Below are 12,950 nucleotides of genomic sequence, written 5' to 3' on the forward strand. Positions count from 1 at the left end.
TTTTACTGCTATGATATCAAAAATAGAGTACATTAAATAATTATATTGAAAATATGAGATACAAGCTTTATTTGCTTTGTGTCAAACTGAAAGAAGCCGTCGTTAAATATTCAAAGAGAGCAATTGAGGGTGAAAATAGTAAAATGCACTCTCTCCATTTGAATTATATTTTACTCTAATGAGTTTTATCTCAGTCTTTGTCGAGAGCATCCAAGAGGATGAATTCTCAAATCAAACCACAGGTGTGGATGACATCAAAAGGGATGCAGCACAACGTGGAACTTTTTCTTAGCAGCGAACTGGAACGTAGTCCGAAGAGGAGTATCAAACTCTTAGGATGCGACCTGAGGAGCGACTTCCACCATTATCAAACCACACTCCTATCAAAAGGCATGTGGGCATTTCTTTGGGTTTATCAGTTCCAATTTCGCATCCGAAAAACTTTCCACTCTCACTGGAGGCAACTTTTCAATTTGAGTGACAATGCACCAAGAGTTTTGAAAATTATGTCCGTGTAAGTTCTTGCTTATGGATGTGAATATCTCCACATTCATGGCCAAGAGGTTGCAAGCCTCTTTTTCATAATTCGATTTATTTGTCACTCTTCCAGAACCAAAGGTTATCTAGCATAATAGATTTCCTTTTCAACCGATCGAGTCGAAATACAAACAACCTAATTCCTAAGGTCTAAGGATATGTAGGCAGGCTCAATGTTGAAAACTCAGCTGTATTCTGACATCCTCTCTCAAATCTTATTCTCGAGCATTCCGGTCTCTTCATAATTTGATATCGGGATAACTTCGAATTCTTTCATAATGGTGCGTCAAATCAAGTGTATCAAACTACAAGTGGCCTGAATTCTCATATAGTCTGAGATATGTGGGAAATCCAATTCCAGGGTTCGGTCATAATTCCTAAAGTCCATACCAAAACCCCTTTCCGAAAGGATGAAGATGTGGTCGGTCAAAATTGGATTCGTCAATTTCATTAGCCTCGAATTTCTTTCATAAATCTAAGTCAAACGAGGGACAACTGTTGACACCCAATTTTGACCCTCCATAATATAAATTAATCATCGAGTTCCTTCAATTTCAAATGATTTAAAATAATTAGTTTTATAAAATTTCAAAAAAATAAATAAATAATATAATATAATATAATATAGTTTGCAAGTCACTTTAAATAGTTTGTCATTTTTATAATGTTTAAATAATATATATGTTCTATATAATGATATATAATTAGTATATTTTATAAATATTCAAAAATCATCTCAAAAAGATTTTATTTTTAAATATTTTATTGAATTAGTTAGTTTAAAACTATGGCTAAGATTTTAAATTATCTAGTTTATAGTTAAATTAATTATTTTATTTTGTTAAGATTAAGAAGCTCGTAAATTAATTGTATTAATTCTTAACTAAGCTTGGTTGTGTTTTTAAAATTCCAATTGACTATAATTTAGATTCATATGGTCAAACCTTAAATTCGATTCCCAATCACAATTTAGTTTTATCCTAAACCCACTTCTTTAAGACCAAGTTTTGGGCATGTTGGTATCCAGTAGCCCATTACTTCCTCTTCATCCAAACACATCAGCCCAGTCAGCAAATACTAATAATCAGCCCACCAGCAATACAATTCTAGAAACCCACCAGCAATACAATTCCAATTAAATACCCATTTTTCTCTATTCCCAGCCCAACCCATCAGCAAACATACAACAACAACACCAAATACCCAGTGTACAACAGTAGTGCCAAACAACTCTTGCGCGTGTTTCTTCTTCACACTGCCAAACCCAAAAAAACCAGCAAGCAATAGTCATACCCGACCCCACCCTTTCATATTCTTCGCAAAAAAGTCAAAGAAAGAAACCCAAAATTGCACGCTTTTTCTTCTTTGCGAAGAAATCGGTACGTAACCCATCTGTAAACCCATAACCATATCAACCTAATCCATCAAGTCATTGTTCCTTTTTCCCCATTTTCAGGGATCTTCAAATCTCTTTCACTGTTGGTCTTGGAAAGGACGAAAGAAAATTCAAATTTTTTTTGAATTTTTCCAATGGATTTCCCCCCTAAATCACTCCATTTTCCCCTATAAATAACCCTCTACACTCAAGTGAATGGGGAGAGGTTTTTGAGTTTAGTCCTAAAGCAATAGTCATTATACACTCGAGAGATCTGGTATATTTGATTCTCTGATCTTAATTTTTTTTTAAAAAGGCTCAGATTCTACCTAAAGGTCTCGTTTTGTTGCTGGTATTCAATTTGTGTAGGGGAAGAATCGCTGCCCTCCAAGCTAGTCATAGTCCCAGTCGCTGCCCGGAGAAAGGTAATGCTCCTCTTTCAATAGCGTTATCTTCGTCTCTTTCCTATTTTGATGTGATGATTTTGATATCGGATGATCTTGATTTTGTGGTTGTTTGTTATTAAATACTAGTTGTTTGGTGATATGTATGTTCTTGGACGATTTTGCGGCTTTGTCTTACTGTCGAGCGAAAGATTTTTTACCATTCTGAGCTTAGTTTGGTTGCCTCTCTGGTTGGAGTCGAGTTCCTATTTTGTAGTTTTAGTTTATTTTGATGGAAGATAGTTATTGTTCTTACTTTAGCCTTCACTTTGTAGTATTTTAGCTTCGATTTGCTCTAATTGTAATCTCTCTCCATCTTGTTTCTTTGGTAATATAGTTGTTCTTTTTTAATGAGTCTCGAACCAGACTTCAATGTAAGTTTAGTTACTGGTTTGTTTCTGCTGATTATGATCTGTTTTGATGAGCCGTTTTCTGCCCGAGTTCATGAATGTGCTTGCCCTTTTCTGTTTCCCTTTTTATTTTGTTCATGAGTTTATTTTGAAGAAGCATGTCCCTTAGGCTCACGTAGGCACTGTTGAGAATATTTTGTGCTCATTTTATCACCTATCGGAATTATCAATGAATCACCTAGGCGGCGTGGTTATTATCCTAATAAAGATGATGTTGTAGCCTTTGTCATCTTTCACTTAAATAAAAAAATAAAAATATTAGTCTTGTATGTCAAACTGGAATAAGAGTATATTTAGCACTGATAAGTTTTTCCTCTTAAAACAATTTTAAAATAAATGATGGTATATATATATATATATATATCCATTTGTCGTCTCTATATTTAGATAGTAAGAATCTTGCCTAAATGTAGTTCTGATTGGTCGATTTTAGCTACTGTCTTTGTCACATAATTGCTCATATATATTCATAATGTCCTTGTCTTTAGCATTTAGTATTAATCCATTTTTTATTTTTTGTCATCTACTATTTCTTACAATCCCATATGGGTTTAGGCATTTAAATAATTTGTGAATAAATTTTTGTGGATATACTAGGCGGAAAGCATTAATATTGTTATGCATCTTCCTTTTACTACTTGTAGTTGATTATGAAAGCTTTGAATGAGTTATGTCATTTTTTTTTAATAATAACATTAATTCAAATCCTTACTAATCCTTGTCTTTTTTTCCTACACGAAACGCTCCCGTATGAGTCCATACGGACTCCTCCCTTGCATTTAGAGTTGGGATGAAACCCAACTCCATTATCGAGTCAATCATAATGAATTACGGGTCTCGGAAAGTGAAATACAAGTGATCGGAAGCAAGAAATGCATGGAAAGAGCCGATAAACACACTGATATACACCGGTATACAATTTGTGTATACAAAACAGAAATTGGGTTAAAGCCAATTAATTGCAATGAATTTGGCCCAAGAAAGGCCCAAATTCAATCTCTCCCTTACTCTTAAATTATTTAATTGTGATTATTTATTGTTTATTGTTTATTAACTCTAACTTTAGAATTGTTAATTAACTTAATTAGATTCCCCAAAAGACGAATTATTTTCTTCGTGTTGGTTCATTTTCAATACATTTTTTTTGTGTCGATTTATTTTATCAAGTAAGTAGTTGGTCAAATTTTATCACTTTAAGTAAGTTGAATCTTTTTGTTAAAAAAAAAAAAAAAGGAAAATGTTCTTTGGTGCTTCTTCACTTAATCATATTTTATTCATTTTTAAAATTATTTAAGTTAGAGAATTTTCTCAAATACACTTAAAAATAATTAAAACGTTTTCCTTTCCTTACTTAGTCATTTTCTAAAAAATTTAACCCAATTTACCCTCCAACCAATTTAAAATGGTTTAAGTTCAAATTATTATTTTCTAAAATGATTCGAATAATTTCTAATTAATCTAGTTTTGTTAAAATTCTAATCACTTGTAATTTAATTCAATGTTCCAATTTAGGACCCTTTCTTTTTAAATAATAAAACGAAATGTGTCCTTTATTTAATTATTTTCTCATGTAATTTTTTTTTAAATCATTTTTTCTTAAAAAATAGTCAATAAGTATTTTAGTCAAGTCATAGGATAACCGCATGTTAGCGGACACTTCAAATGCCTTAAAAATCTTTTTGAAGTGTAAATGAGAACCTCTTATCCATTTTCTCTAAATTTATAAAGATTTAATCTGTTAAAAAAAAATTAAATTAAGTTTTCTTAATTTCTTTAAAAAATTAAGTGGCGACTCTTTCTAAGTATTTTTTTCAAAATATTTTATACTTAGAACATTTCAAAAAGTGATTATTCTAAAGATAGTAAAATTACGGCATAACAAGGTGTATTTGACCTGTTCATTCTGTATATCTAAACATTTCTTCTAAAATTAGTATTATATTATCTGTTGGCATTCATGCTACAAGAAGACTAAATAGTTTGATTGGTTAAAGGTTAAAGGTTGAAGATTGAGTTATTTACCTAGAGGACTATGAATCAATTTTCATTAAATACATGTGTTTTCCTTCTGATTTATTAATGGAGCACCCATATTCTAAAAATTCTAAATTCATCACTACGGTTAGTTAGGGTTGAAATTATAAATTTGTCATATCTATTAACACTATTTACATACAATCCCAAATTCTCACAAAAAAGAGATCGTAAATATCTTTTTTAGAAAAATATTTGACACGTGGTATAGAGGGAGAGCTTAGAAAGAGTTAATTAAACTACAAACTAGTAGTTGTACCTTTTGATTTGGAGTTGGCATGCAGTCTTCACTTGTTTGAATATTTGATTGTCTTTTTTGTTGTTGCATTTTTAATTCGTACCTTTAAAATTTGGATTTATAATTTTGTCTATTTTGGTACAATTTTGAATGTATCATGAGCCATATTCATTACACCTAGCTCTCCCCAAAGAAACTATAAATGTTATAGAGTGAAATACATTGCACTTCTTATAGTATGTTCATATGTTATGAGAAGAAATCTTCTCTATTAATGCTTGCATAAGTACGCAAGAGGGAATAAATAAGAATATTTCATGAGTTAGAAATATTATATGTAATTATTTTGTTTTACTTTTTATATGGGATAATAATCTTACTATTTTAATATAAATGATAGGATAAAATAATTTTAAAATTAATTAATACCTTATTTCTAATATAATAAAATATAAATCAAATATATAATAAGAAATAATATCAACATAGCTTATCTTGCGACCAAACAACCCCTTAATTATGAAGGTATTAGTAGTGAATATTGATGACTCATCAAATTAAAATTAATGCAAAGTGGAGTTTACTTGAGCTAATTTCCAAATATCCCTCCCTCTCTCTCACCTTAGAAAATCATTTCCCTAAGAAAATTACTAAAATCAGAAGTAGTTGTGTTCCAGCAGATTTAATCATTTTACGGTTTATGTGGCTATCCAATTTTTGAAACCAAATGATGATCTATAATATTAACTTGCTTCTCTTGCTATATATATAATTGTAATTAATTAAGAGTTAGAAAAATATATAGCGGATAGAATAAAGTTGAGTTCGAAGTCAGAAGAGCTATTTTTTAAAAAGTAAAAAGGTCAAAAGGGACAATGCTTTTTGAGAAAGACCAAACGAGATAATACACTTGAAATTCATAGACAAACAATTTTCTTAAAAACTGAGGGTCATTTCAGTTAAAAAGATATGAAATTTGACTTTATCAAGTTAATAACTTCAGTAGAGAAGGTTCTAAATTGACCTTGACAAGCATACCAAACTTAGACAAAAATGTTTAAAATTTGGCCTTAACAAGGTCATTATTCAGATAAAAAAATCTTAAGTCAAAATGAATTTTAATTCCAGTTAAGTATGTCAAAATTGTTCCCAAATGAGTGTCTTTCCCCCCAAAAAAGGATACGAGTTAAATGACGGCTCAAAATTAAAGCTAATATTTATGAAAAAACTACCCAATTTCTATCATATATATACTAGTCTTCTCTATTTTAAAACTATTACATGTCTCACTAATTAATAATTTCATATCAGATTTTAAGTCAGATACACCATTCCCTCGCTCTATCCTTCTTTCTCCCGCTCTCTCCAATCTTTCTTCTTTCCCTCTTTTTCTGCTCTCTCTGCATGGATACATGCCGAATGTATTAGTGCATTTTTTATACTAGACTAGATATATGTATCCTTGATAGCAGATACATAGGGAGAGAGGCGAGCGAGAGAATCTGTGTATTCCGTATACATGCGAACCACTTTTGGATATAATGTATTACGCCTAATTTGATGCTTATGCATCCTAGATGCACGTATCTAAGAGCACTAGATACATGCAAGTGGCAAAGAAAAGATGATATGAAAGTTAATTTCCAATGAGGGCACATAATCAAGACCTAAACTAGTGAAATTTGTATTTTTAGCTCTATATTTTTACACTTGGGCTCATTTATTAATGCACATATGCATTATGGTGGGTGGTCTTCAAATTGTTTGGCTTGATTTGGGTGCCAATATTTTCTTTCTATAAGAGCAAGGTGATTAGGCCACTCTCACTTGACAAGTAGCACCAGTGCTATAGTGCAATATGCCTCGTTTATTTTTACAGATGCCTAAAAAAGTACCCTAAAAAAGGGCCTAAAGAAGCAATGTATCAATCCATTTGCCTGATTGACTAGTGTCTAATGCATCATACAAAGAGTTAAAGCTGGAGAAAATTAGAGCTGTATAATTCTCAACTTTTTCTATATAAGCCTTTTGTTAATCCTGTACTGTTTGCATTTTTACATCCAAACATCTCTGGTGCAGCTTTCTTACAAGGTTCATTTGATTTAGTAACTCAAACGGTCAAATCAACCATAGCGTATTTCATCACACGAACAAGATATATCCCCTCTCATCCACACCAATTTCAGGTAAGTAGGAAGTTATCACATAGTTATAATAGCCATCGATTTGCCTCGGCCCATGGAGAATCCCTTAGTGCCATCTGGCATACGAGGTACAGAAGATTGCTTGGGTGCTGCTGACTGCTCAAGAACAGGCTGCCCTACACCAGCACGATTGATATTTGAGAGGGCATTTCGCACATTGCTTCCACGATTCACGTTTGATATGGGAGCTCCTAGATGACCTCCACGATTATTTTGATGAGATTGGGGACGTCCACGTCTCTGACCCTGTCCCTTACCCCGACCCCGACCCTGACCACGACCACGCCTCTGCCCATCACTGCCATGCTCCTCCTGTAGATGTAAAATAAAAATGATAATACAATACCCACTACAGTATAAATCTTGTTAAAAACTAGTCTCTGCAGGATTATGTGGTGCAGTTACTAAATACTAACTGGATACGTCACCATGTTCTAGGAATAAAAGGAGATTCACTTACTGCAAGCTCATTGGATTTAGCATCAATATGGTGGCTCGACTCTTCATTAAGCTTCTCGTTGACCTCTAATGCAGAACCATCATCCCCCTTGAAGTTTTCACTTTCATGACCAGCTTTTTTCCCTTGAGCTTGACCAGATTTTTCCTGTGAGTTTAACCAAAATCCTTACATACATGATAGTAATAAAAAATGAAAATCAAATACATCCAGTAATATTTATTTATGGCAAGAAGGCTTAATTTGAACTTATCTCACAACTGGAACAGTAGTCAAGAAACTATTTCTTTTAGTAAGTGAAAAAATTGGGTAAGATCCACTGGATCTGGTAACAGGTAAAGCCCAAAAGCTACTCCTAATACTGCCAAGGGAGATTCCGGTATCCAACCATAGAAATTCTTCAGCAATGACTGCTTCTGAATGGAAAGGCAAGGGATGGATTGGAAACAATGAATAACATAATAAGATATGACTTAAAAATTCAAAGTTTCCTTGTCGATCTATTTCTTTTCCTTCAAATGCTTCAGAACAATCAATTTATTTAGATGCATAATTGACAAACAAATCTTGGTGCACTCAGAACAAACTTGGACTACAAATATGTAGTCTTGAGTATCTAAATGATGCCAGTAACATTAATCATCAGTTCTGAATGCTCATTCTTCTTTCACTAAAACAGAATAATATGCTCCTTAAAAAGAGAAGGGAAAGACTGTTCAAGACTCACTGAGCTTCTGAGGAGTAACCGGACTTTCAGAGCATTTCTCCAGTTATCATCATTTAATTCTACAACCTGTAACATAAGATCACAAAAGAAATTATAGGATGCCAGAGACGGAGATATTGAAAATGTTACTAGAAACAACATTATATTAACTTACCGCCCTCTCGGCCAATTCGGCGGTTTCGTATTCCACAAATGTGTGCAACTGCATCAGGTATTCAATTCAGATTTTAGAAAAGGAAAACCTTTATACCAAGTACAAATATAGACCCTTTGTTATTTTATATGCAAAACTACAGAACTATGTAGCAGTACCAATTGATTCCAGTTATTGTTCTTTGTATACTCGCATTGGTAGTAAAGTCGAGCTTTATTTACCAAAAACAGAATATAAACAACTCAAACATGACAATAACCATTTCTTAAGTTAATTCTGGCTGTAGTTGGGCGAAGGCATCGAGTTCAAAATTTCACATGGATGAATGAACTACTATATTGCACTATCAGCAAGTAAATCACACCATCTGATGCCTACCTTGTTGCTGTGAAGCGTACTATCTGACTTTGCTGTTCTAGATCCTGAAGATGCCCCACCATTGGAAGACTGAGGTAAGCAGGTGCGTATCATTTTAACGCTGATGCAGTAAGCAAGAGTTTTAGAAAGGCTGATGATATTTTATGTTAAGCATATCTTCTGAACATATAGACCATAAAAGGTATTCTACCTTCCAACTGCTGAGAAAATCTTCATGAGATTCTGATGGCAATGATCCTCAGGCAAATTTTCAGCAATCACTATTCGAGACTAAAAATGACAAACAGGAACCAGAACAGCAAAATACTGATAAATATCTGATATCAACTACTAGATGGAAATAAATGTTCCATCAAACTTTGTTTGTTGTAAATCAGCACAGCTAGAAACAAAAAGAGACCTACTTGCAATTCTTCCAAGTCGGTTTCGGTCAAAGGAATTTTGCGTTTAACCTTCATTCCATCTTCACTAACAACCTAGGAGGACAAAAAGCAAATAACGAAATACATTAAAATGAGTAAATTAACGAAGAGCTATGTGTTTGAGAGAAATTATGCTGGAACTTACATGGTGGAAGCTTGTGATTAGCAAAAGAAAAATACTTAACATAGGCAGCGAGATTAATTTTGGGTGGGAAAGGGGTGGAAGGTGAAAAGGAAAAACTCACCAGCTTTGAAGAGCTCCGCAGAACTTGAGCAAGCTGTGCATGATTACGTATAAGAGCTTTAATCTTCTTGAACAACGCAACCACAGATATTGGTACTGTAGCAAAGAAAAGAAGTCCAGGTTGTCTTAAGAAAGATCTCATCAGAAACAAATACTTCAAATATCTATAAAACAAAAATTAGCAAGGAGAAACTCGAAGCACAAAGGCTAAGGACCTTACCCCCACCCACCCACCCCACCCTTTATCACACAAAGTCAAGGCTCAAGGCAGTGTTGTGAAAGACGATCACCTCGTCGCCAATGGCAAGAGGCGAGGCGACCCTCATCGGCTATTAGCTTTGTGACAAGGCGATCTTCAAAAGGCGACAAAGGCAAGAGGCTTGTATTTTCTTAAAAAAAAGACTACCAATTTAGGGTTTTAAAAGTTAAAATTATTTTAGGGTTTTCTTTCCAAATTTGCACAGCTGCACTCTTAGACTGCGACTGCGACACCAACTAGTCGACCCAACTAGACTTCTCCGGCGGCCAGCCAGACTTTTCCGATGACTCCAAGGTCCAACCAATACATGTTTCTTCTTTTCTTCTACCTTTGCTTCTTTTTCCTTCTCCTTCTTCAGACTTCAGAGTTACTTTTACCTCTATATGTTTTCTCATTGTTTTGACTTTTATTTTGTTTTTCTCATTCAAGATCTAGACTTTTAGTATGTACTATCCTAAGTTGCTCGGACTCGGGTGCGGGTATCCGAGAAGGATGCGAATCCGAGAGTCGGATTCGGCAAAATTTAAATTTTAAGATTCGGGGGTGCGAATCCAAGTATGGATACGGGTGCGGGGATACGGCTAATTGGTATACATGGTATATATAATATAAGGTGTAATATATTATATATACATGGTATAATTGTTTATTATTTTTAGAGTACCTCGAAAAATAAATTATATCAATAACAACAATAATAATATATCTAGTATAATCAAATAAGTGGATATATATATATATATATATATATATATATATATATATATATAAAATAAAATATTATTAAAAATATTTATGAAATATATTTAATAATGAATTGCATATTTTGGTATAATTACATACAAAATAAAAGGAGTATAATTGTTAAAGAAAAGAGAGAATATAATAAACATTAAAAGTATTAATTTATTTTATAAATAAAAAAGGACACACTTATCTAGAGAAACCCTTAGCCTTTAGTTTTCTTTTTCAAGAAAAGTTGAAAAGACTTTACTTTTTCAAAAAAATAAAAAAGCTGTACTTCCTGTACTTTTTCAAGAAAAAACTCCTCCTCTTTCTTCTTCTCTTTACTTTTTCAATGAAGAAAAAACTCCTCTTTCTTCTTCTTTTTACTTTTTCAAGCTTCTTACAGCTCCGCCGCCTCTCTGAAGAGGTCGCCGGAAACTGATCTCTTTTTCCCCAAATTTTTTTCTCGGCTCTGGTCAAAGTGTCCGGATCGGATTGACCGAATCCGACACGCACCACGCACCCGCACCCGCACCAGTGTCGCGTCGAGACGGGTTCGCCTTCAAAAATGAAGAGTCCGCGCAACATAGGTACTATCTATTTTCAATTTTTAAATTGAAATATTTGCTAATTTGTTATTCTATTGAGATTTTGATTATTTATATATGCAATTAAATATTATAATTATTTTGTATTAATGAAGTGCTGCCCTTGTCGCATTTTGTCGCCTTTCACCGTCCAAAACAATGGCTAAAGGACAACTTACCGTAACCTTCCTGATCCTCGAGCATATGCTTTATTAAATGATCAGTTGTTGCCAAATTTAAATCACTGAAATAGAACTCCACCTACAGACAACGGAAACACATCGGAATTAGTATAATACACAAAGAAATAACACACCGTGTCTTACTCTTATACAATTTAACACACACTTAGAAACTTTTCTAAAATCTAGCAGCACTATCTTGGAGCTTCAAAAGAGTTCGGTAAGTTAAGAATGTACATTGCAGTATCAGTTTGTTATCTACTTACAGCTAGTACTATAAGCTCAACGGAATTATGAAGAAATAAATCAGTAATGCACACTTCTACTCAATCATACATAAAATCCACACTATATATGCAACTCTAAACACACACCCAAATTTCAATTTAGCATTTGCATAGAACCAAAATCGAAAGAAACAAACACAACATAAGAAACAATACAGGGCACCCAAGGGTGTGGCCTAGTGATCAATGAGGTAGAATAAGAACCATGAGGTCTCAAGTTCAAATTCCAGCAAAGATAAAAACACTATGTGATTTCTTCACATCTCATCAGTTGCTCATGAGTGGTGGCAAGTATCAAGTGGAATTAGTCAAGTGTGCGAAGACTGATCACAAATACTCAATACAGCAAGAATTACTACTACTACCACTCCACTACATCTAGGCGGCTACATTCCAATACTCAATAATTCATCTTTTAGAACAAATCCAGTTTTCTCCTAAACTAGAGATTAAACATCAAGTGTAAGAATCAGAATAATATATACATAAAACTTTATGCTTACTTGATTAACAATCTTTAGAGCAGCTTCATCAGTTAACCCTCCACGTTTACTAGCACTAGCATGATCTAAATCAGCTGCACCACCACCACCAACCTCTTGTACACCACCGCCATAATACGGTGATGGATACTGAACCTGCAACTGAGGAGGATATACATAATGGTTCCGAACTGGATGAAAACCAGCCTGATTCAAATCTGTCAGAGACGGCGTAGGAGAAATCGACGCCGATGACGATGAGGTTCGCGGAACGAATGCCGGCGCCAACGCGTTAAGTCTGGTGGGGGAAGGGAGATCAGACGGTGGAGAACAAGAATCGGTGTGATCAGACGGTGGAGATGTAGCCGATGAATCGGTGAGTAAATCTACGGCAATTGCCGATTCTTCCATAGCCATAATCGATCAAAATCTTGTTAGGGTTTAGAGAAAAAATATTAGTTCTTCATTCATAGAGAAAACAATGAAAAATAATTTCTGGCTTAAAGCAAGTATAAGTAGACAAGTACTCAATGCTGTTATTTGGAATTGATGGGACCAAATCATTGACTCCCTTTACTCTTTATTTCTTCTCTTTTCCACCTCCACCATAAATAAATAAATAACATAATATATTATTATTTTTGGTAAGTAAATTTTATTTATCAAGTAAACGTTTTAAATCAAGAAAAAATCAACTAGTATGGACATCAGCTTCATTCTTGCTAAGCTTGACAATTATAACTAATTTAGCTACATCTTATGGATATATTTTCAAATCATGCATTCGAGCATTTATTCGAGAAT

At 33.7% G+C, this 12,950-nt stretch overlaps 1 protein-coding gene across 1 annotated transcript; it reads right to left on the minus strand.

The window, feature by feature from the left end:
* Window positions 1-7,016: 7,016 nt before the first annotated feature.
* On the minus strand, window positions 7,017-12,637 carry LOC125835978 (la-related protein 6B-like). Its single transcript, XM_049515072.1, has 10 exons — window positions 12,168-12,637; window positions 11,375-11,456; window positions 9,625-9,719; window positions 9,362-9,433; window positions 9,148-9,227; window positions 8,958-9,057; window positions 8,580-8,627; window positions 8,426-8,491; window positions 7,702-7,845; window positions 7,017-7,553 (listed from the first exon to the last, which is right to left on the minus strand). The coding sequence occupies exons 1-10, from the start codon at window positions 12,561-12,563 to the stop codon at window positions 7,239-7,241; spliced, it is 1,398 nt and encodes a 465-aa protein (XP_049371029.1). The 5' UTR covers window positions 12,564-12,637; the 3' UTR covers window positions 7,017-7,238.
* Between the last annotated feature and the right edge of the window lie 313 nt (window positions 12,638-12,950).

The sequence above is a fragment of the Solanum verrucosum genome, unplaced genomic scaffold (genome assembly GCF_900185275.1).
Source record: "Solanum verrucosum unplaced genomic scaffold, falcon-dt-bn FXZP01000208.1, whole genome shotgun sequence".
Classification (NCBI taxonomy): Eukaryota; Viridiplantae; Streptophyta; class Magnoliopsida; order Solanales; family Solanaceae; genus Solanum; species Solanum verrucosum.